This window comes from Choloepus didactylus, chromosome 20, assembly GCF_015220235.1.
Source record: "Choloepus didactylus isolate mChoDid1 chromosome 20, mChoDid1.pri, whole genome shotgun sequence".
Lineage (NCBI taxonomy): Eukaryota > Metazoa > Chordata > Mammalia > Pilosa > Megalonychidae > Choloepus > Choloepus didactylus.
Window position 1 is genome coordinate 16,276,629 of NC_051326.1, and position 24,744 is coordinate 16,301,372.

Sequence of the window (24,744 nt, forward strand, 5' to 3'; positions counted from 1 at the left end):
CCCTCAAGGGGACTTTGCAAATAGTTTTATTTTCTGCCCAAAGTATTCTGGGATGCATCAGGGTATCATATTAACCTGTACAGAATAACAAGATCTCATCCCCATTCTAGGTTCCATGCAACCGTGTTGTTTAAGTAAACTGACCATATGGGTTATATTGGAAAGCATGCTACAGAGAATATAAATTTTGTACCAAATAAACATCTCTTAAATAATGGTCAAAACTCAGGAATAGATACATCTGCTGAGCTTACAACCAGCGAACCTTTACAACAAGCCCTGTTGAACACTGCACTCCTGCATCGTTGATTGCCCTATCTCTGTCCACATTTTATCCCCTGGTACTTAAGCTCTTGAATTCAATTCTGAGCATATGCTCAATATAGTAAGTTTATATTAGTGAGGACTTACAATATTTGTCCTTTCATTTCTGGCTTTTTTCACTCAACATAAGGTTCTCAAGGTTCATTCACCTAGTTGCATGCCTCATGACTTAATTCTTTCTTGCAGCCATTCAATATTCCGTTGTATGTATACACTGTATTTCCCCCTTCCAGTCACCTATCAGTGTACCCTTAGTCCACCTCCATTAATTGCAAATTGTGAATAGGGCTGCCATAAGTACCAGTGTGTAAATGTCTATTCTTCTATTGCCTGCTTTTAGTTCTTCTAAGCATATTCCTGCACCTTCTACTTCCCTACCGACAGTGAACAGTATATCTTTTCTCCACATCTTCTCAAGTACTTCTGTCTTTCTGTTTATTTTTTAAAGTGTTTTATTTGTACACCATGCAGTCCATCCTGAATGAACAATCAGTAGCTCCTGGTATAATCACATAATTATGCTTTCACCAAGTTAGAAGAATAAAGAATAAAAATAAAATAAACAAGGAAAAACAACAACAACAATCCCATAGCCCTCCCTTTTTTCCCTCTCTGTTGACATTAGCTTTGGTGTATTGCCTTTGTTACACCTAACGGAAGAATATTACAATGTTATTGTTAACTACAGACCCTAGTTTTCATTGACTGTATTTTTCCCCATATACCATCCCATTTTCAACACCTTGCAATGTTGACATTTGCTTGTTGTCCCTCATGTAAAAACTTTCTTATATTTCTATGTTTATTCACCATCATTGTCCACTCTAGTTTTTGCTAAGTTATACAGTCCCAGTTTTAGCCTCTATCTTTCCTTCAGTACCAGGATTTTAAACCATATTTCAGAATCTAGAGCTCAGTTGCTTTCCCTTAAATTCAATGCCTGTTTTGTTTGTTTGATTTCAATTTTGTAACCATATCGTAAGTGCCTTTAAAAATGGATCTTGATTTAATATAACTCTCGTGATACTAGGAAAAGTACTTGTCACTTACGATATTTTCTTTGCTTGGATAACTTGATCTTTCAGAAGCTGAAATCACTTCTTTAGCCTGTTTCTCTCTTAGCAGTGTCTTTCTTGCTTCTTTCTCTTTAAATGCTGATGAACACTGTGCAGAAATTAGCATCCCCTTCAGGAGAAGAAGATGGCCATTTACTGATACACAGGCTCCTTCCAGAAAAGAAGCCATTTAAGTGAGAATTAGTGATTGTGCCGGTTTGGATGGATTATGTCCCCCACAAAAAGCCATGCTCTTTAATTCAATCTTGTTGGGTGGAAACTTTTGATTGAATGTTTCCATGGAGATGTGACACACTCAACTGTGGCTGAGAACTCTGATTAAATTATTTTCATGGAAGTATGGCCCTGCCCATTCAGAATGGGTCTAAATTGGAGTCCTATAAGAGAGCTCACAGACAAGATGAGCAGAGCAGCTGAGAGAGACATTCTGGCGAAAACCATTTTGAAACACAACCTGGGGGCAAAGGACCAACAGGTGCTAGCCACGTGTCTTCCCAGCTGACAGAGGTGTTCTGGACACCATTGGCCATTTTTCAGTAAAGGTATCCTCTTGTTGATGCCTTAGTTGGGACACTTTCATGGTCATAGAACTGTAATTTGTAGCCAAATAAACCCCCATTATAAAAGCCAATCCATTTCTGGTATTTTGCATAATGAAAGCAATAACAAACCAGAACAGTGATCCAGATATTATTTATTGTTTTTAGTACAGTATTAGTGGATAGACCGTTGCCAAAACATGGTTAACTCAATGTTAAATGTCAGCTCTCTATTCAGCAGTAAGAACGATAATATAAAAGTAGCTATTATCGTTAATAATGCTGTTGATATAAGTGCTTTGAAAGATATTATCACATTCAATCCCTATAGTAACCTAAGGAAGACAAGATAACTGAATCTCAAGTTAGTTAAATGACTTGCTGAGGGTTGCATAGCTAGGCCATTCTATTTAAAGGAGATCTCTTCTGTTATTCCTTATCCCAGACTGTCATACTAACTTCAAGTTATAATAATTATTATTTTTAAAATTCAGTTATATTGAGGTATATTCACCTACCATACACTTACCCACAGTATAATCAATTGTTCACAGTACCATCATATAGTTGTACATTCATCACTACAGTCAATTTTTGAACATTTTCCTTACTCTACACACAAAAAAAAATAAGAATAAAAATGAAAGTAAAAAAGAACACCCAAAGCATCCCTCCCATTATTCGTTTAATTTTTGTCCCCAGTTTTTACTCATCTGCCCATACACTAGATAAAGTGAGTGTGAGCCACAAGGTTTTCACAATTGCACGGTCACACCATGTAAACTACATAGTTATACAGTCATCTTCAAGAATCAGGGCTACTGGATTGCAGGTCAACAGTTTCAGGTATTTCCTTGTAGCTATTCCAATAAACTAAAAACTAAAAAGGGATATCTATAAGCTATAATTATTTTATGTATTTGTATGTTACCTTCTTTACTGCTTCTCTCCCCTAGTATAAAGCAGAGGCCTCATCTGGCATCACAGCTGTATCCCCAGTGCCCAGTAAAGAACCCTCCACATAGTAGGAACACAATAAACATAAAGCTGGGGATCAGAAAGTAGATTTAATGGTTCTCAGTTCAATGCTATATCACAGTTGCCTGCTAGGGTGAAAAAAAAATATTAGAGGGCATCAGGGAGAAAAAAAAGTGGTTAGGTTTTGTTACTCCCTTCCACTGGACATTAAAAGTTTAAACCTATTGATTTTTTAAGAACTTTTTATTAATGTATAATATATATTCAGATAAGTATACATAACTTAGTGAATTTTTACAAACTGAGCACACTTGTAACCAGCATCCAGAAATACAGAAACTTACCAGCATGTCACAAACCCTCCTCACACTCCCATTTAGTCAGTAACCCCACTTCCCCAGCACCACCCCCCACAACAAGGATGATCACTACCCTGACTTCTAACAGCCTAGATTAGTTTTGTGTTATTTTTGTACTTGATATAAAAGGGAATTTATATTCTACAAAATTGAAGTTTATGCCTGGCTTTGTCCAGTGTTATATTTAAGACATTTTATATTGTTGTGGATTGTTGTCGATAATGCATTCTCCTGGATGAGCGAGGAGTGTTCTATTCTGTGAACGTGCCACTGTTTTTCCATTCTGCCATTGAAGGACAGTGGGGTAGCTCCCAGTTTTTGTCTATTATGGATTGTGCTGCTGTGGACATTCTAGTACCTGCCTTTTGGTGAATGCATGCATACGTGTCTGAACCCACTGAATTTTAAGTTAAGAACTGTTCATTAAGTAGAATAGATATTTAAAAATTATTTCACTCCCACATTGTCTCTGAGAGAGAAGGTGGGGGGAGGGAAGGAAGAAGGGGGTGTGTAAAGAGGGATTGGAGGGAGGAAGAAAAGCAATATGAAGGAGAGAGAAAATCAGGGGAGAGGGAGGAAGGTAAAGAGAAAGGGGAAAGAAAAATGGAGGCGGAGCATTCAACCATTGAAGGAGTTTTCTACATAAGGTGAGATCCTGAAACCCTGTCCCAATCTTGAGGTAGTATTATTTCTTGAAATGCAAATCTTTCTTTAAGCCTCACCTCCCTCCTCTCACACGCTCTTCAGCCTCCAATCCATTCCCTGCTCTTCATTTGCATTGTCAACACCACCATCTCTCATCTAAACTATTGCTGACTAGTCTTTTCATAACTGGTTTAGCTCTTCTCTAATCTGTTTTTCACCTAGCAATCAGAGTGATAAAGCAGATCAGAAAAAAAAAAAAATCTGATCATATCAGTTGTTCAAAATCATTGAAAAAAAATGATTACTATTTGTAGGAAAAAAATACACAGTGCGGTGCTGTAATAAATTACTCAATAATACCAATAATTACATCATTCTTTTAGCCAAGGTTTGAAATGTCATTCAAGTGTCCAACTCTTCAGTAGCTTGAATAATGGGAAAAAAACAGAAAACGAGTCTGAGAATTTAGGTCAAAGAGTAAATCAATGGCAGACAATGAAATAATTGTATGTACTTAATTTCTGCTCCAGTTTCAATAATGAAATTGCATTCCCTTCCCATACTCTTTAATTTGTAGACATTTACAAACCCTTGTCAAATTATCTGTTGCTCTGAGATCTAGCCCATTTGTGGTAAATTATTACCTTGGAACTGTTGCTATTGTAGACAGTTACTTTTTCTGAATCACTTCTAATACTGAACTGTTATTGAAGTTGAAGTTTTAGTCTCAGTCTCCTAACAAATTTATATCTGAATTCTATCCAATAATTATTTTTTAAGTGTTCATATGCAACGATGTTTCACAAATGTAGATGGATTAGATACCCATTTCACAGTGTACTATACAGGTATACCTCATTTTATTGTGCTTCGGGTTATTGCACTTTGCAGATACTACCTTTTTTTTTAACAAATTGAAGGTTTGTGGCAACCCTATGATGAACAAGTCTATAGGTGCCATTTTTTCCAATTGCATGTGTTCACTTTGTGTCTCTGTGTCACATTTTGGAGATTCTCAAAACATTTCATACTTTTTCATTATTATTATATCTCTTATGGTGATCTGTGATCTTTGATGCTACTATTGTAATTGTTTTAGTGCACCATGAACCATTCCAAACTCAGTTGATAAACGTTGTGTGTGTTCTGACTGCTCCACCCCCTGGCTGCTCCCTTGTCTCTCCCCTTCACCTCTGCCAGTTCCCTGAGACACAGCAATGAAATTAGGCCAGTTAATAACCCTACAGTGGCCTCTAAGTGCTCAAATTAAAGGAAGAGTCACACATTTCTCACTTTAAATCAAAAGCTTGAAAGGTTGAGCTTAGTGAGGAAGGTATGAGGAAAGCTGAGATAGACCCAAAGCTATGCCTCTTGTGCCAAAAGTTAGCCAAATTGTGAATGCAAAGGAAAAGTTCTTGAAGGAAATTGAAGTGCTACTCCAGTGAACACACAGATAAGAAAGCAAAAACTGCCTCATTGCTGATATGGAGAAAATTTTAGTGGTCTGGATAGAAGATCAAACCAACCACAACATTTCCTGAAGTCAAAGCCTAATCTAGGCAAGGCCCTAACTCTCTTTAATTCTAGAAAGGCTGAGAGAGTTGAGGAAGCTGCAGAAGAAAAGTTTGAAGCTAGCAGAGGTTGGTTCATAGGTTTAACGAAAGAATCTGTCTCCATAACATAAATGTGTGAGGTGAAGCAGCAAGTGCTGATGTACAAGCTGCAGCAAGTTATCTAAAAAATCTAGCTAAGATAACTATTGAAGGTGGCTACACTAAACAACGGATTTTCAATGTAGATGCAACAGCCTTTTATTGGAAGAAGATGTCTTCTAGGATTTTCATAGCTAGAGAGAAGCCAGTGCCTGGCTTCAGAGCTTCAAAGGACAAGAAAGTGCCACAGCCACCCCAACCTTCAGCAACCACCACCCTGATCAGTCAGCAGCCATCAATATTGAAGCAAGACTCTCCACCTGCAAAAAGATTATGACCCACTGAAGGCTCAGATGATGGTTAGCATTTTTTAGTGGTAAAATATTTTTTAATTAAGGTATGTACATTGTTTTTTTTAGACATAATGCTATTACACACTTAACAGACTATAGTGTAGTGTAAATGTAACTTATATATGCAGTGGAAAACCAAAAAAATTCATGTGACTCACTTTATTGTGATAGTCACTTTATTGTCGTGGTTTGGAACCAAACTTGCAATATCTCTGAGATATGCCTGTATTAATAAGTGTTTCCTATCTTTCTCTGGCCAGTGTTTTCTTGAAAAAAACACATCATGTAGAGAGGATCTGTGATCCAGTCCTGGCTCCACTACTTACATTTTATCAGCTAGGTAACCCTTAATGAGTTTCTTAACTCCTCTGAGACTCATGTCGTCACGTGTTTAAATTTTTTTAAAGGGGGGAGAACTATAAAAACACTCCTCACAGATTTGGGAGGATATTTAGCAAACTCTTTTTTTGCATAATAAAAATATCTTTAGGAATTGCTATTGGCAGTTTTTTAAATAAATACCTTAATTATATCCATATTTATACATATTTTATGTGAGAAATTAAAGAATGTGTAAGTCAGAATAGTATTCTGAGAACCAAAAGAGTTGTTCATACTGGAGGAGATTAGGATTGGGAAGCTGGGTTGATTGGCAGGATTGAAGAGATAACAGGTTTTTAAGCATGTGTGCAGGATGCAGTGGGTTGTTACTTTAGGTGTGGAGCATGAGTGAAGCAGACCGTGTATTTCTAGGAGAGAGGGCAGATGGAATGCAGATTTTGTGAGTCAGAAAAAGTAGAGGCCAGGATATCAGCAGGTAGAAAACTAGAATCCAAATGAAAGGGACTTAAGTCTTAATTGGGGTTAAGGTTTTAGTCAAGCTGTGTAAAGCTGACAGTAGTTTGACAGATGAGGACAGGCAGTTGACAGAGAACCAGTCTAGCAGGTAAGCTGTCAGCAGAGCAGTCCATTAGGTGATATTGGGGGCCCATATGCAGGAAAACTGGTTATTTATGGTCACAGATTAAGATACAAAGTTTGGAAACCCAGCCCTTGAGAAGATGGATTAAAGGATCAGAATGCAACCTGCGACAAGACTGACATGATACAAGCCCAAGGGAATGTTCCTTAAAGACCCCCTGGTTCCAGCTGGGTCTGATTCAGAGCACAGAACTGGTCTGAACCTGGAGGGTTAGAAACATGAAGGATATTATTAAAACATTATAGGTTATGTAATGGAAGTGCCTCTTAAAGTTACAAAACACAAACTTCTCCAAGGTATAAGCAGAAGACAAATTTGTGTACCATAAGCTAATAAAGAGGAAATTGCTCAACCTCCTTAACAGTTGGACAATAAAGGTCTATAATGAGGGTTGAGATAACAAACTTAAAAAAAAAAGTCTTTATGTTCTAGACATAAGTATTTTTTTAAAAATCAGAACAGAGCTATAAGTTTTTCTGCCCCCTCTCCTGTAGCTTTTACCCTTCTTTGATCTGTTTGTGGGGGACAGATGCTAAATTGCATGTTCTCTTATAAGAGGTTTGAGCATACAGGCTCTAACGTCCTACAGCCTGTATGCAGAGCTCATCTCTGCCACCTGCCGACAGTGTGATTTTGCCTAAGTTCCTTACTATCTCTGTGTCTCAGATTCTTCATCTGCAAAATGGGGATAATAAAGATTCCTGCTTCAAAGAGTTGTGAAGATTAAATGAGATGTTTGTATAAAGAACTCATTCCATTTCCTAGTATGGGGTAAACTTTGAATAAATGTTGGCTAGTAATATGATTATTATTTCTTTGGTGATTATAGAAAGCTCCAGAAGCCAAAAAAGTAATAAGTACACTGTGAAAAATAACTGTACAAATGACTTTTAGTCATATTTGAGATGGACATATGGAAATATGTACCTAAAGTACTCTTTTTTTTTTGAGGTTGTTCACATTCCATACAATTATCCAAAGATCCAAAGTGTAGAATAAATTGCCCACAGTACCATCATACAGCTGTGCATCCATCACCATAATTTTTTTTTAAATTTTTAGAACATTTTCATTACTCCAGAAAACAAAGACCAAAAAAAAAAAAAAAAAGGAAACTTAAATCCTCCCATACCTGTAACCACCACCCCCTCCATTACTGACTCATAGTATTGGTATAGTACATTTGTTACTGTTGATGAAAGAATGTTAAAATACTACTAACTGTGGTATATAGTTTACAATAGGTATACTTTTCTCCCTATATGTCCCTCTATTATTAACTTCTAGTTATAGTGTCATACATTTGTTCTAGTTCATGAAAGAGATTTCTAATATTTGTATAGTTAATCATGGACATTGCCCACCACAGGATTCACTGTTTTATACATTCCCATCTTTCAACCTCTAATTTTCCTTCTGGTGACATACATGACTCTGAGCTTCCCCTTTCTACCATATTCACACACCATTCAGCACTGCTAGTTGTTCTCGCAAAGTGATCCATCACCTCTGTCCATTTTCAAATACTTACGTTTAACCTAGTTGAACATTCTGCTCATAAGCAACCACTCCCCATTCTTTAGCCTCATTCTATATCCTGGTAACTTATATTTCATGTCTATGAGTTTACATATTATAATTAGTTCGTATCAGTGAGACCCTGCAATATTTGTCCTTATGTATCTGACTTATTTCACTCAGTATAGTGTCCTCAAGGTTTCGTCATCAACCCATATATTTTTAAGATGGTTTTGTTCACACCCCGTATATTGCTTCCTAAGTAAACAATCACTGGTTCCCTGTATAGTCACGTATTTATGTATTCACCACCATCACCACTATCTATATAAGGACATCTCCATTTCTTCCACAAAGAAGGAGGAAGAGTCAAAGAAGGTAGAGAGACAAAAGAAAAAGAAAAAAGAAAGAGAAAAGAAACCAAACAAAACATGACAGCTAGGAAGCAACAAAAGGAAAGATAGCATTAAACTAAAGTAGAATAAAGAGTCAGATAACATCACCAATGCCAAGAGTCCCGTACCCCTCTTTTATGTCCCCTTCTTATATGCATTTAGCTTTGGTATATTGCCTTTGCTATATGAAAGGAAGCATAATACAATGTTTCTGTTAATTATAGTCTCTAGTTTGCATTGATTGTATTTTCCCCCAATACCACCCTATTTTTAACACCTTGCAATGTTGACATTCATTTGTTCTCCTTCATGTAAAAACATGTTTATGCTTTTTATCACAATTGTTGAGCACTATAGGTTTCACTAAGTTATACAGTTCCAGTCTTTATCTTTCTTCTTTCCTTCTGGTGTCCCACATGCTCCTAACCTTTCCCTTTCAACCTTACTCACAGTCACCTTTGTTCAGTGTACTTACTTTGCTGTGCTGCCGTCACCCTCTTGGGGTGTTCCAAACCTCTCACTCCTGTCTTTTCCTATCTGTCTGTAGTGCTCCCTTTAGTATTTCCTGTAGAGCAGGTATCTTGTTCACAAACTCTTGTCATTGTCTGTTTGTCAGAGAATATTTTAAACTTTCCTTCATATTTGAAGGACAGTTTTGCCGGATATAGAATTCTTGGTTGGCATTTTTTTTTCTTTCAGTATCTTAAATATATCACACCATTTCCTTCTTGCCTCCATGGTTTCTACTGAGAAATCCACAAGTAGTCTTATCAAGCTTCCTTTGTATGTAATGGATTGCTTTTCTCTTGCCACTTTCAGGATTCTGTCTTTATCTTTAACATTTGATAATCTGATTATTAATTGTCTTGGCGTAGGCCTATTCAGATCTATTCTGTTTGGGGTATGCTGCGCTTCTTGGATCTGTAATTTTATGTCTTTTGTAAGAGATGGGAAATTTTTATTGATTATTTCCTCTATTATTGCTTCTGCCCCTTTTCCCTTCTCTTCTCCTTCTGGGACACCCATGACATGTACATTCATGCATTTCATGTTGTCATTCAGTTCACTGAGATGTTGCTCATATTTTTCCATTCTTTTCCCTCTGTTTTTTTTGTGTGTAGGATTTCAGGTATCTTGTTCTCCAGTTCCTGAGTGTTTTCTTCTGCCTCTTGGGATCTGCTGTTGTATGTCTCCATTGTGTCTTTCATCTCTTGTGTTGTGCCTTTCATTTCCATACATTCTGCCAGTTGTTTTTTGAAGCTTTCAATTTCTACCTTGTATTTGTCCAGTGTTTTTATTATACACTTCATCTCTTTTGCCATATATTCCCTAAACTTTTTGAATTGATTTAGCATTAGTTGTTTGTTTTTCTGTATCTCAGTTGAAGTATAAGTTTGTTCTTTTGACTGGGCCATAACTTTGTTTTTCTTAGTGTCGGTTTTAGTTTTCTGTTGTCTAGGCATCTGGTTTCCTTGGTTACCCCAATCAGATATTCCCAGACCAGAACGGGCTCAGATCTCAGAAGGGAGCAATATTCAGTATCAGGTTTCCCTGAGGGTGTGTCTTAGAAGATTGACACACCCTGTGAGGCCTCAAGCCTCTGTGCTTTTCCTAACCTGCCCAGCAGGTCGAAAGTACTCTTTTTTTTAAAAAAAATCATTTTTATTGAGATATAGTCACATACTGTTCAGTCATACAAAGTGTGCATTCTATTGTTCACAGTACCATTATATAGTTGTGCGTTCATCACCAAAATTAATTTTTGAACATTTTCATTACCACACACACAAAAATAATAAGAATAAAAATTAAAGTGAAAAAGAACAATTAAAGTAAAAAAGAACACTGGGTGCCTTTTTTTTTTTTTTGCCCCCATTTTTCTACTCATTCATCCATACACTGGACAAAGGGGAAGGTAGTCCATATGGCTTTCCCAATCACATTGTCACCCCTCATAAGCTACACTTTTATACAATCATCTTCAAGATTCATGGGTTCTGGGTTGTAGTTTGATAGTTTCAGGTATTTACTGCTAGCTATTCCAATTCATTAGAACCTAAAAAGGTTTGTCTATATTGTGCATAAGAGTGCCCACCTGAGTGACCTCTCGGCTCCTTTTGGAATCTCTCAGCCACTGAAACTTATTTCATTTCCTTTCACATCCCCCTTTTGGTCAAGAAGATGTTCTCCATCCCATGATCCCAGGTCTAGATTCCTCCCTGGGAGTCATATTCCACGTTGCCAGGGAGATTCACTCCCCTGGGTGTCAGATCCCATGTAGAGGGGAGGGCAGAGTTTTCACCTGCCAAGTTGGCTTAGCTAGAGAGAGAGGGCCACATCGGAGCAACAAAGATACATTGGGGAGGAGGCTCTTAGGTACAATTCTAGGCAGGCCTAGCCTCTTCTTTGCAGCAACAGTCTTCCCAAGGGCAAGTCCTGTAGTAGTGGGCTCAGCCCATCAAACCACCAGTCCCCAGTGTCTGTGAGCACATCAGCAACCATCGAGGTTGTGAAGCCCAACACCCCTGAATTCTCCACCAGCTCCTCAATGGGGCTCTGCATATTTTTTTCATTGTTTTTTTTTTTTTTTAAATTAACTCTTTTTTTTAAAAAAATTAACTATATCAAAAAAAAAAAAAAAAATAAAAAAGACCATACAATAAAAAAACATTTCAAACAAACCATAACATAACAAGGGAGTAAGAAAAAGACAACTAACCTAAAATAACTACTTTACTTCCAACATACTTCCAAACATACTTCCAACATACTTCCAATATGTTAATATTGATTTCACTGTTGGTAACAGCTGTGAAGATTTAGTACAACTAATACCTGGGATTTTGTTCATGTAGATAAAAATAAAGTTTTGCTTCAAGGTTAAGTCAGTAAGTTTGGCCATAATGCCAAATTTTTAAGACTTATTTAATAATACAAGAAATACCAGTATGGTGCATTACAGACATGCAGGGTCAGAGTATTAAGTCATAAATATAAACTAGCAGAGGCTTCATTTGAAAGGATCACTAGGCAATAAGAATACAGTGGGAAGAAGTGATTTTTAATGCTTACTGATTTAAAACTTTAGAATTGCTAAAAAATTATAGCTGACTGTCATGGATTATGCAAACTGACTTTGCACGATTACTCATAAAGCATGACCCCTCAGAACTGGATCATCAAAGTAATTAATATCATCTTCTAAAGAATGAATCCCAGAATATGTTGGAGCTACATCTATATGAAGATGAAGTAGTGTTAAAAGTTCTGAGCAGTCAGATAATCTGATTTGATAAATTTTAAGCAATGCTATTGTTGTCAAATTAGCAGAAATATTAAAAAACCACATGGAAAGAAATAAGTTGATAGTGTTTGTTACTGTCGTCGGGAAACCAAGGTGAACAGGGAGATTGGGGAGACATCAAAGAAAAGCAGTTTATCTTTATATCCAAGGACTAGCATCAAAAAAATCTTTAGAGCCATGTTTCTCAGACTGTCTGTAATGAAAGATCAGAGTTAAAAAAGTTTCGTATCTTTCACTAAAGATAGTTTCCTATCTTTCAGTTTTCTAGTAATTCATACAATAAAAATGAACTATTAGGACTGAAATAAAGATACAAAATTCAAGGCCTGTTTTTTAAAAAAAGTTCCTAGATTCATCAGACTTTAAATTACTCTTGCAAATTATTGTAATGGAGCTTTCATTCTAGCAGAGGTCTCTTAGTTTTGCCTCTCCTTAAGGATGATTGCAGGTAAACATTTCTCCTCCCCTTAGCTTGAGGCCAGTCCTCTTCTATTGATTACTAGCTCAAAGTGGTTTCTCTGCTGTCTCAATTCCTATTGTGCTTATTATCTTTAACCACAAATTTGGCAATTAACCATGTTACTTGCTGTGTGACTTGTATCTATTGTCTTGAATTGTGATTTAAATTGTCTTCTTTGACTTCCACAGGTTTTTGTCTTCCAAATACCATACAGGATTCTTAATAGTGATTCGTATAGCTGATCTCTAAACTTTTTTGACTATGCACCCATAATCAAGCATGGCTGCTCAATACATGCAAATTTATTTAATTATAAATATGTTTATATAATATAAAACATACATAAAATGCAAATTAAAAAATTATGTTGAGATGAAATAAGCAATTCTGTAAAAGTTTTGTTAATTATAATATGGTTTTTCACCTGTCGTACCTGAAAAAGAAATCTTAAAAGAATACGTAGACCTAAAGGAAGAGATGCAAGGTTGACTGCACACACTATGTCATAAGACTAATTTTCAGTTGTACCCACAAGTTACATGAAAGATTTTGTTGAAACTTTGTCTGGCCTTGCATTTTCGATATCTGCTATCCACAGATTCTTTGCACTTGTCCGTTTCTTACGGGTTTTAGTTTAGTTAAAACTAGATAATAGATTCCTTTTATCCTTTTAACTGGTCAGCTGAAGCATATCACAGTATGCCGAAGGCAACTGAATAAATGAAGGTGGCACCATCAACCGCTCTGGACTGTGGAACTCCCACCCTTTCCTCAGGAAACTTTAACAACTGTTTGGACACCAATTGAGGGTGCCAGGGTCAATTTGTATAGTACATATTGATAAGGATTAATTTCCCTTTCTCTCTGTTTATATGTACATACACACACATGCACACAAAGATTTTCTTCCTTCACCCCAGTGAATTGTCTTACTTATTCACTTGAAGACAGACAGACCACTGACCTGTAGTGTGTAGAACTATACCCATCATAGTTCACAGTTAATGCTTGTGATGGTTAGGTTCATGTGTCAACTTGGCCAGGTGATGGTGCCCAGTTGTCTGGTCAAGGAAGCACTGGCCTAACCATTACTACAAGGACATTTGTGGCTGGTTAATAAACCAGGTAGCTGTTTTATTAAATAATCAGTAAATTGATTGCATCTGTGGCTGATCACATCAACGAATAGACTGTCTTCTGCAATGCGAGAATTCAGTCAGCTGGATTTAATCCAATCAGTTGAAGACTTTTAAGGGAGAAGAGAGAGAACTTTCACTTCTTCTTCAGCCAGTCAGCCTCTCCTGGGGAATTCACTGAAGACTCTTATCAGAGTGTAAGCTCACAGCCTACTCTATGGATTTCTTCTTCAGCTAGCCAGACTCTCCTGGGGAGTTCATCAAAGGTCTCCATTGGAGTTACCAGCTCACTGCTTTCCCTATGGAATTTGTACTTGTGCATTCTGCCCTATGGAATTTGGACTTGTGTATCCCCACAGTCATGTGAGATACTTTTATAAAATCTGATATTTACAGGTATCTCCTGTTGGTTCTGTTTCCCTAGAGAACTCTGACTAATACAGTGCTTAACAAATACTTAAAAATTTGATTTGGAGAAAAGAAATGTGCATCCGCAGTCAAAAATTTCTGGGAAACTTTCTAGCTCACCAAAAATTAAGAAGAATTCTGTTAAAGAAGAGATGAAAATGATTTACTGTCATTGGAGAGGAAAATGTGAACTTGCTTATGCAGTTGGCTGTGTTGATACACAATAGAAAATCCAACGCAAATTACTGTATATTATTAATGATCATGACTAGGCTAAGACATAGTAGGCATCTAAGCAGTGTTTCTCAAACTTGAGCCATCTAAAAGCCTTGTTAAGACAGTTATCTCTCTGCCCCACCCCCAGCGTTGTTGATTCAGTTGGTATGGGGAGGGCCTCAGTAATTTGCTTTTGGAGTAAATTCACAGGGTTTTGTTGATGCTACTGGTCTGGGGACCATACTTTGAGAACCACTGATTTAATGAATTCTTGTTGAATGAATTATTAAGTTACTTTATCCTTCTATCCAGAATATCTTTTGAGCAGTTGTGTGCCTTTATGAGATATTCTTCAAAAATAGTTTTGGGATGAAATTTAACACACAGCGAAAAATACCTAAAACATTCATGTACAACTTAATAAATGTTATAATTTGAACATTTGTGTTGCCACCAGCAGTCAAGAAATAAAATGTGGTCAATACCTGAGGACTACCTGCACCCCATTTGTCTTTTCCCGGTCAGCACTCCTTTCTTCTACTATAGATAAATCACCATTCTGACTTCTATAATAATTACTTTCTTGCTTCTCTATTATACTTCTATCACTTAGTCCCTAAACACAATAGACTTTTTGTTTTTGTTTTTGGACTTTAGTAAATGGAATCAAATAGTATGTATTCTTTCATTCAACATATGTTTGGGAGGTTCATCCATGTTGGCATGTAGTTGTAGTTACTCATTCATTGTTACATGATGTTTTGTTTTATGCCTGTATCTTGCTTTATTTCCCTGTCCTATGGCTGATGGACATTTGGATGTTCAGTTGAAATTACACTAATTGTTGAGTTTGGGGCTATTTCAAAAAATGCTGGTATGAACCTTTTTGTATGTGTCTTTGATAAATTTATGTACACATATCAGCTGGGTTGTTTTGGAAGTAAGATTGCTAGATCGTAGGGTATGCATATTGCCTATATTTAGTTTTATGGATACTGTCAAATAGTTATTTTTTTTTCAAAATGATTATACCAATTTGTACTTCTCCCAAAAGTGTATAGGAGTTTCCAATCCTCTATGTCCTTATTAATACTTGGTATTGCCAGTTTAATTTTAACCATCCTGGTGGGTGTGTTTTGGAACCTCATTGTAGATTTAATTTGCATTTTCCTAGTGACTAATTAGGTTCAGCACTTTTTCATGTTTATTGGCTACTTGGATCTCCTTTTTTGAAGCATTTCTTCAAATCTACTTAGATGCCTTTCTTTTTGATTTGTGGGATTTCTTTATATATTTTGGAAATGAGCTTTTTATCAGTCTATGTTGCAAATATCTTCTCCTATTCTGTGGCTTGTATTTTCATTTCCTCGGTGGTGTTTTTTGATGAACAGATGCTCCAATATTAATGTGATCCAGTTTATCCATCTTTTCTTTTGTGGTTAGTGGTTGAATTTTTTTTATCCTAAGATCTTGAAGATATTCTTCTGTTTACCTTCCCCCCCTCTAAATTATCTTCTAAAATGTTTGTCTTTTGTCTGTCATATTTTTTAATCCACTGGGACTTCATTTTTGCATATGGTGTGAGGCAGGGGTCAAGTTTCAATTTTTTTTCCCTATATTTGTATCCAGTTGAACCAGCACCATTTACTGAAAAGAATTTCCTTTCCTTACTGCTGTGCAGAACCACATATGTCATAAATTAAGTGTCCAGATATGTGAGGATCTGTCTTTGAACTCTTTATTCTCTCTATTCTGTTCCACTGGTCTATTTGTCTATCTTTCCACCAAAATCACTACTTTAATTGCTAAGATTTACAATAATTTTTGTTATCTAGTAGAGCAAGTGCTCCTACCAAATTCTTCTTCTTCAGGAGAATCTGGTCAGTTCTTGGTTCTTGACATTCCATTCCATTCCATTTTAGAATTAGCTTTTCAGGCTCCAGATCAATTTGGGGAGAACTTATTTTTTCATTATGAGTCTTTTAATCCATGAGTATATCTCTGTTCACTTATTTGTGTTTTTTATTTTCTTCTTAATAATAGCTTTCTGCATAGAGATCTTGCACATGAATATATTTATTCCTATGTATTTGATATTTCAATGTCATTTTTGATGATATATTTCTAAAAATTTATTTTCTAATTATTGTTGATGGCATATAGAAGTATAGTTGATTTTTATGTGTGTTCTTTGTCTAACAGCTTTATTAAACTCACATATTAATTCCAATACTGTATATGAAGATTTAAACATTTTCTACATGAACAGTCATTTTATGTGAAATAATTATAGTTTTATTTCCAATCTTTATATGCTTTTCTTCCCCATGGTGGTCTGTATTAACTGGGAACTATAGTGCAATGTTGAATAATCAAATGGTGACAGCAGGTATCCTTGTCTTGTTCTCAAAGCATAAACTTTAACATTTTATTATTAAGAATCATATTCTAGTAGGTGTCTGTAACTAGCTTTTATCAGATTAAGGAAGTTTCTTTTTTTTTCTCATTTGCTAAGAGTTTTTGTAAAAATCATGAATGGATATTTAATGTTATCGAACGCTTTTCCTGAGCTTATTGAGGTAATCATATTCATTTTTCCTTGTATTCTGTTAAAGTGAATTAATGCACATATTGGAAAAGAAGAAAGGCTGAAAATGAATGAGCTAAGCATTTATCTCAAAAGTTAATAGCTTTTTTCCCCTCTGCTGTTAACTGTTAAAAATAGTGTTTGAGCCCATCATTGCTACTGAAATCATATTGTAATTTAAGCTATCTTTTTGTTATAACAACACCTACTAACATGTAAAAATACTCCTTACTCTAAAGTAGAGTTGAAGTTTATCTTTTATAAATGGAGATATGGCATAGAAGCTGGGAATAACAGTTGATGCCACATGAACTGGCAAACACATTTCCTTAAATATTTTAATTTGCAATTTTAAAAACATTCTGGGCTGAGTCACTTATTCTGGTAATGGCATTTTGGAACCATATACTAAGAATATATATACTAAGAATTAAATCCATCACTTTCTAGTAGGGCCTAGAAATAGTTTTTAGACATAGAAGATATACTTGGTATATCCGGAACATCATATGTCCTCAAGTAGATACTCCCCCTGCAGAATGATATAAAAGTATTATCTCACTGCAAATTTTGTTGCCTCCTTTTACCACTGTTAATTCATGAGTCTCCTTGAGGAAGGGCCTGGACTTGATCTTGGGGATTTTGATTCTAATTAACTAGATGGGACACAATTCCCTTCCAAGGCTGAGGGTTGTAAGATTCTGTGAATCAGAAGTTCAAATGTCTTTGCAGGAGCAGCTCCATTTTATGGATTATTTAGATAGCTATTAGGATACCCTAGGTCAATCTTGTAGCTTCTTTACTGCTGCATCCAGTCTAAAAACCATGATCATTTTGAAATTGATTTGGTCTGAGTGAGATCACTGATGTTAGATTTAATTCAGAGAAAATAAATTAATTCTGTAAAGTGAAAATGTAGTGAATATCAGGTAATAATATTTCAGCATAATTGTGACTTAATACTCATTTAGAAGGTCTTTGTGCATATTTTATTTCAGTCACCTGTTATTTTAGGTTGCCAAAGCTGAAGACTTCCTTCTCAGCTGATGTTAAATATTGTTGGTTAAGAACACACGTCACTATCAAGAAAACAGGAAGCTATGTAGGAGAACATGCCAAATGGTAATTTAGTAGTCAGGGTAAAGGAAACTGATGTAGATTTAGAAACCCTGGACTCATCTACTTTGTTCTTTTTGGGTGGATTGAAAAATAGAAATGGTTTAAATTATTATTTTTTCCAGAAATGTTTAGCATTAAATCAGAAAGAAGATATTTTGCTTATATTTTGCATTGTCTTAAAAATGATAATGTTTCAAAGGTTGTAGAAGATCTTTGTATAGCTTTGTTAATCCAGATTAATTCTTGGCTGTTACTATAGTCATATAAAGTGTAGCGTGAAACTGGCAGATGTTCCTCTTTCTCGTGAAACTAATAGAGTTCAGATGTCAGTAAATAACAAGAGGAGTCAAATCCAAATTTTTCTTTCACTATTTATTTAAAGAGTTTGCAAAATAAATCAATAGTGTCAGTATTGTAGGGCTTATTTTAATAAGTTACCAGGGCCTTGTTCCCACTCTTGCATCATTTATTTACATGCATACAATTCTTGTACTTATTACTGATAAATTTGTTTTTCTCCTCATTAAAGCACATGTGCTAGAACCTTTTTTTGGCAACATTTTGTCAGGTTTTACTTTTTGTTATTGTAGATACTTAAATTTAAAAAATAGCATTTGTTTGAAAAAATCTTTAATTCGCAATTTTTACTGGTGGTTTTCTTGATTATTGAGAGATGGTTTAGTGTAGTGGTTAATAGAATACCCTGGAGTCAGGTATCCTAGGTCTGAATCCTAGTTCTGTCACTCATGAACAAGTTACATCATCTGCTATATACCTCATGGAGATATTAATAGCGCCTACCTCAGAGGATTGTTGTTAGTTTAAATGGTTTAATCTGATTAAGAACTTAGAATAGTGCCTGCTACATGGTAATTGCTCAAAAAATGTTAGCTGCTGCTGCTGTTATTATTTATTATGAAAATACAGTAACGTTAGGCAATGGCTTAACGTATATTCTGGACTTCATGTACAACTCTGCAAAGGAGGACCTTTCACAAATAATCACATTTTACTTTTCACAAAGGCGAGGATGAGAGTGTCTTCCCAGTTCCAGTTAGATCAGCAGTTTTCATCATGAAAAGAGCAGAAGACTGATGATTAAGATTGATGCCTTTACTCAGCAAACCTATATCCCAGTACATAGTTGGAGTATTCATGGTCCAGGGCACCAGTGTTAAATGCTGGAGATTTAAAGATGATTTAAAGGTTCCCTGGCCAGACAGACTAAGATGTAGCCAGAGTGCCTTGGAAGTGGTTTCCGATCCCATTGCTCTCACTGACAGCTTGTGAGACTCAGGGTTGTAGTGTCATCATCTATAAAATGAAAATTTTTTGCCTTCGAGTTTATGATTATAATGTATATGCTAAAATTTCTTCAACACTGGGTTCTTAGCACTGTGCTCTGTGCAGTATTAGAAATTTAAAAAAAAATTCTAAATCAGTTCTTGGCATCAGGAATCTGGCTGGGAAAACAAAGCATGATTAGAAAATAGATTAATAAAAAAATACTAGGAGTCATGTATTAAATGTAAAATGTGGGACTCTAGGGAGGAGGGTATGCAAATCTTATTATGCTTAACATTCATTGAGTTAATGGTTAGCAGCAATTTCTATAATAAAGTGTTCGAGTAAACTACCTCCTTTGATGCCATTAAGAATTCTCATTTGATTAATTCCCACTTGTATAATCTGCAGAATGTGGTTGCTTAACTTCCTTTTTTCTCCCACTGTGTTAAACTTTAAAATAGTGCATTCCTACTGTATTGAGGTAATTAGAAATTGGTTAAAGGAACCTTTTTTGCACCATTAATGCCAAGGTTTGATTTTTGTTCTTGTTCATTGCTGTATTCTCAGAACCTAGCACAGTGCCTGATGTATAGTAAGCACTCAGGAAATATGGTTGAAGGACAAATTTGAAATTACATTTTTAATTGTCAGCAATTTTTTTATTAGCTTAAAGTTATTTTATTATTGAAGTTATTCAATTTGGAATATATTTTAAATCTTGGATCTAAATATGTGTTAGGACAAGTTTCCATTATACAAAGATAATTTTATGAAGCCAGGAAACCTCTTTAGTAGCTTCTTTATACTTGTGTAAGGAAAAGGCCTTCTCTAGCTGAATGAATTTCCCACTATATTAGATGACTGTTATGACATCTGACTGCAACTTCAGGGAGCCCTTAAGCTAGAACTGCCCATTCAGACCTCTCCTAAATTTCTGACCCAAAGAAACATGAGAGTTAAATGCTAGAAATGTGAAGTTTTGTGATATCACAAGACAAAGGCTTTTATATATTGTACTTGAAGATTGTTTATCAGTGAATCACTCTGCATTCTTTCCTTCTGAAAAGTTGTGAAGCACTTTAGAAGAAAAAAATAAATCAAGCCTTCATAGCTAAATTTCTTTAGTCATATATCAAAAGGATCTGTTTAGCCTTAGAATATTTTTTTTCTCCAATCTACAGGCTTTATTCAGATTTTGCCAACTGTCTCACTCAATGTCCTTTATAGAAAAATAAAAACCCTAGATCATGTATCTCTTTTTGTTTTATGATGTTGGCATTTTTGAAGACTACAGGTGTATTTATTTTGAAGCATGTCCCTAATTTGGGTTTGTCTATGTTTCCACATGGTTAGAGCCAGGTTCTGCATTTTTGGTAGGAGTAGCACAGAAGTGATACTGTATCCTCCTGAGTTCATCTTATCAGAAACCTCACAAGGTCGACATGTCCCATTACTGGTGATGTTAAGTTTGAGCACTTGGTTAAGTGGTGCCTATCATGTTTCTCTATTGTAAAGTTACTTTTTTTCTTTTGTAATTAATAAGTTATCTTGTAGGGAGATACTTTGAGATTGTTATCCTGTTACTCCTCAAACTTACACCTACTAGTTTTATCAACTGATGATTCTTACCTGAATCAATTATTATTATGATGGTTAGTTACCAGATGGTTCTTTTTTTTTTTTTTTCCATAAACTTTATTTTTGGAGCAGTTTTAAGTTTGCCAAAAAATTCCACAGAAAGTGTAATAGAGTTCCTAAATTACACCCACCACACAGTTTTGCCCATTATTAACATCTTGCATTAGCATGGTTTCATTTGTTATTGTTGATGAACCAATATTGATACATTATTAGTAAGTTGAGTCCATTTAACATTTTTTCTAATTGTAAAATAGTTCAAGTTTGTTATAAAAATCAAAACATTCAAAAAGTTAATCAGAACAAAATTGTAAAAATCACCTCAAATCCTTGCAATCTCTTGGTGACTCTCCTTCTAAAATCTGTTTGCATGCATAGATACACACACACATAGATGTCTTTTTCAGAAGTGAGATCATATAATTCTTATGTGGTTTTCAAATTTTTTTTTAACCCATGCATTTTTTGGATTAACAGAAAACGAATGCCTTGCTTGAGTGCTATTTGAAATTGCACAGTAAATTAAATAACATGAACAAAACCAATTTCAGACATAGGTAATTTAAGAAGGGGAAACATTTTAGTTTACTCTTAAAAGAACCTTCAGGTACATGACATTGGCTTGCTTCCCAGAAACCTGTTTATCCTAGGAAATATGGAAGATAGAGCATAACTGATATTTTCAGTAATTTGTTCATTCATTGGAGAAGCTGAGTGCTGCTTAAGGAGAAAGAGACCTGCCGATGGCAGCTTAGCCTTTCCTCTGTAGCCTTGAGCAATTCTGCCCTTGGCTCCAGATTTGCATATTCCCCTCAGCAAAACAGAAGCCCTGCAGTTAACTGGAGATTATCCATTTTAACAAGTATGCCTCCCACCTTTGGTCTTGGAATAAAAGCTGAATTAACTGCCACTGCCTGATCTTCCCCTTCCTTACACCTTTGTCCTAATTTTGCTGTTCTCTCCTTTTCACTCTGCCCCAGCTGCATTGACCTCCTTTTTCTTCCTCCCTTGTATGTCAAGCTTGTTCTTGCTTTTGTTCCCTAGCACCAGCTGTTTCCTCTGCCTGGAACACTCTTCCCAGAACTTTGCATGGCTGGCCCTTTGTGTTATTCAGGTTTCAGATTTCACCTCCTTCAGAGATCTTCTCTGATCTTCTAATGTAAAGTAGCTCCTATTTTATTATTTTATTTCTGTTTTCTTTGTTCACAGCATTTAGCAATCTGAAACCACCTTTATATATTTGTTTCTGTTTATTGTTTCTCCTTTCCTTGCTAGAATTTAAGTTCCATGAAACTGTAGCTTTTGTCTGTCTTGTCCGTTGTGTGTCCATAACACCTAGAAAAATGTTCAATAAATATTAGCTGAGTAAAAAAAATATCAGTGACTGAATCATTCAGATGGAGAAATGTACTTTTTAACATCCTGAAGCCACTGGAACTTCCTGGTAAGAAACGAAGGTGAAGTGGCAGAATCACAAAAATACTTTCCTACGCCTGGAAGTGTATAAAATAAATAATATATAAAGCAAACAATACAAAATGTGGCCCAGCGGTGAATATAATAATTCAAAAACAAACTAATTTCACACTGAAGAAAGAGTGAGTTATTCAAACAAACTAGAATCAGGTTGTCTATAGACTCCATGTCCAAAAAAGATACTTGATTGTGAATTATGTTTTTCATCATTTAAACCATTGCAGCTTGAATATAGTATAAGAAAAAATTCTTTTTCTGATATTATTGTTATTGTCATTAGATTATACTTGATTGTAGTGCTGTAATTTATGTGTTTTTCTGTAAGTATTTTCTAATTACTAGGCTAAAAAAGATTATACTGTATGGGAAATACTTTAGTACATTTTATAAAATGTTCCCCAAAGAAATTTTTTTTTTGAAAGGAAAAGGAAAATGTGTTCTTTAAACCTATGAAAAATTAAAATTTTTTTTGAAAGGAAAAGAAAAATGTGTTCTTTAAACCCATGAAAAATTAAAATAGGTTTTACTATTCAGTTGCTAGTGCTACTATGTTGTTTAGGTATAAACTGAAATTTTTACTAGCCCCTGGAGATGAAGAAGAATAATCAACCAGAGATTAACAGTATTCTCTGAGAATAGAGGAGAAATTTATTGCTGTTATTTTGGAGCTAGTGATTTATGTTAAATACATTTAGAATCTGAGATAAAGTTTCTGTCTGGCTGTTTTCTCTTTCACATTGGAATGGTTTTGGGGAAAAGTAATAGAAAGTCTAATATAGGATCTGAGCTAGTCTTTTTTAAACCAACATTTCTTGAATCTATTTTCAAATGATGGTTGCCCTTCAAAGTGGCTATCTAGGGGAGTTATGCATTTATTCCAACAGTGCTTCTATCCATTAAACTACTGTGGTAGATTCTTTTATAGAATTGCTTCAGAGCCAGTTTTGGAATTATGAAAGAAAATCAGCCTCCTTGCTTTACTTTACAAATTAAAAACCTCACTTTTTTAACTGAATGAAGACGTACCTTCCTCGGCTGACTTCACATTAATATTTTATTAACTTGTGAATCCAGTCCTGCTGTTCATGTAGTTGAGGGTATGATTTGTAAGATCCTGGAAGACAGTTTGTAAAGTAAATCTGGGAAAAGAACAAGGAACATGGCGTTGTGAAAACAACAAACTGTTTAGACCTTTTGGGTGACCAACTCACCCCCTTTGAAATTTGCATTGTATCTGAAATTGAGTGTAGTGCATTGTGTTCTGCAGATGTAAGTTGTGGTGTGCCAAATCGAGAGGAAGCGCTGTACCTTTGTGGAAAGAAAGAAAACCATCTGGTACCAGGAAAAGGCCAATAGTGGGCTTTTTTGGGTACAAATTTAGTGAATACTAAGATTCTGTTTTTAAAATATGACCATAAAACTACTCTTCTTTTATAATTCTTGGCATCAAAGATTACAGACCTGTTTTGGATGATATCCATAGTTTTAAAAGTTGAGATGTACTTCTTTGAGAGAAGTTGTTGAAGCAGTGATGGTGTTTGTTAGAAGGCATATAAATTTTATCATGTGATTCTATGTCATAGGGCAAGTCTTGACTGTCTTGGTCTACCTGACTATAAGGGCTTTTATTTTGTATAAGCAAGTATTTTTATATTTTATCTCTATGCATCACTTTTTATTTATTAAATATTATAATTAGATGGGGATTTTTGTTTTTAACAATCTTTTATTTCTTCTCTTTCTTTTTTCTAAGTTGCACATCATTGACTCCTGGGCCCAACTGTGACCGATTTAAACTGCACATACCGTATGCTGGAGAGACATTAAAATGTAAGTAAATGATGGCTGTTTTACCCAAAATAGAGTTTACAGTGTTAGTTATCAGACTTTGTGTTATAGTTTTTATTTCCAGTGGTTAGGTATGATCTCCTGAGATACTGATCACTGGGATTTACCTCTTTTCTTATCTATCGTGTAATCTTAGTTCTATTCCAAGTAAGGCAATTGGCAGGGAATAAGTTGCAAATATAGGTATATACAGATATTCTTAATTTTTAGGCATCCATGGTATTTCTTTAATTTTTTTTTCATAGCCAGCTTTTATGTGATGCTTCAATAAACAGAATTTACTGCTTTAAAATACCTATTTAGAAAGTTTTTGGGTGGGAATGACTGCTGATCACCATTGCTGCCAACCCCCTTCTGGAACCACTGCTTTTAAGAACCACTGTCACTAATGCACTCCTGATTGCCACCTGAGCAGAAGAATTCTCCCTCAAGGACTGTTGGCAT

The 24,744-nt window shown here is 35.4% G+C and overlaps 1 protein-coding gene across 3 annotated transcripts in view; it reads left to right on the forward strand.

Annotated features, from left to right (window-relative positions):
* BABAM2 (BRISC and BRCA1 A complex member 2) overlaps positions 1 to 24,744 on the forward strand; it is a 514,378-nt gene that overhangs the window by 26,920 nt on the left and 462,714 nt on the right. For all 3 annotated transcript variants that reach the window (XR_005213277.1, XM_037812636.1, XM_037812635.1), the window contains exon 3: positions 24,206 to 24,282. Coding sequence is in view for 2 of the 3 variants with exons in the window: in XM_037812636.1 (XP_037668564.1) it covers positions 24,206 to 24,282 (77 nt within the window). In the remaining variant the exon portion in view is untranslated. The remainder of the gene's footprint in view (positions 1 to 24,205; positions 24,283 to 24,744) is intronic.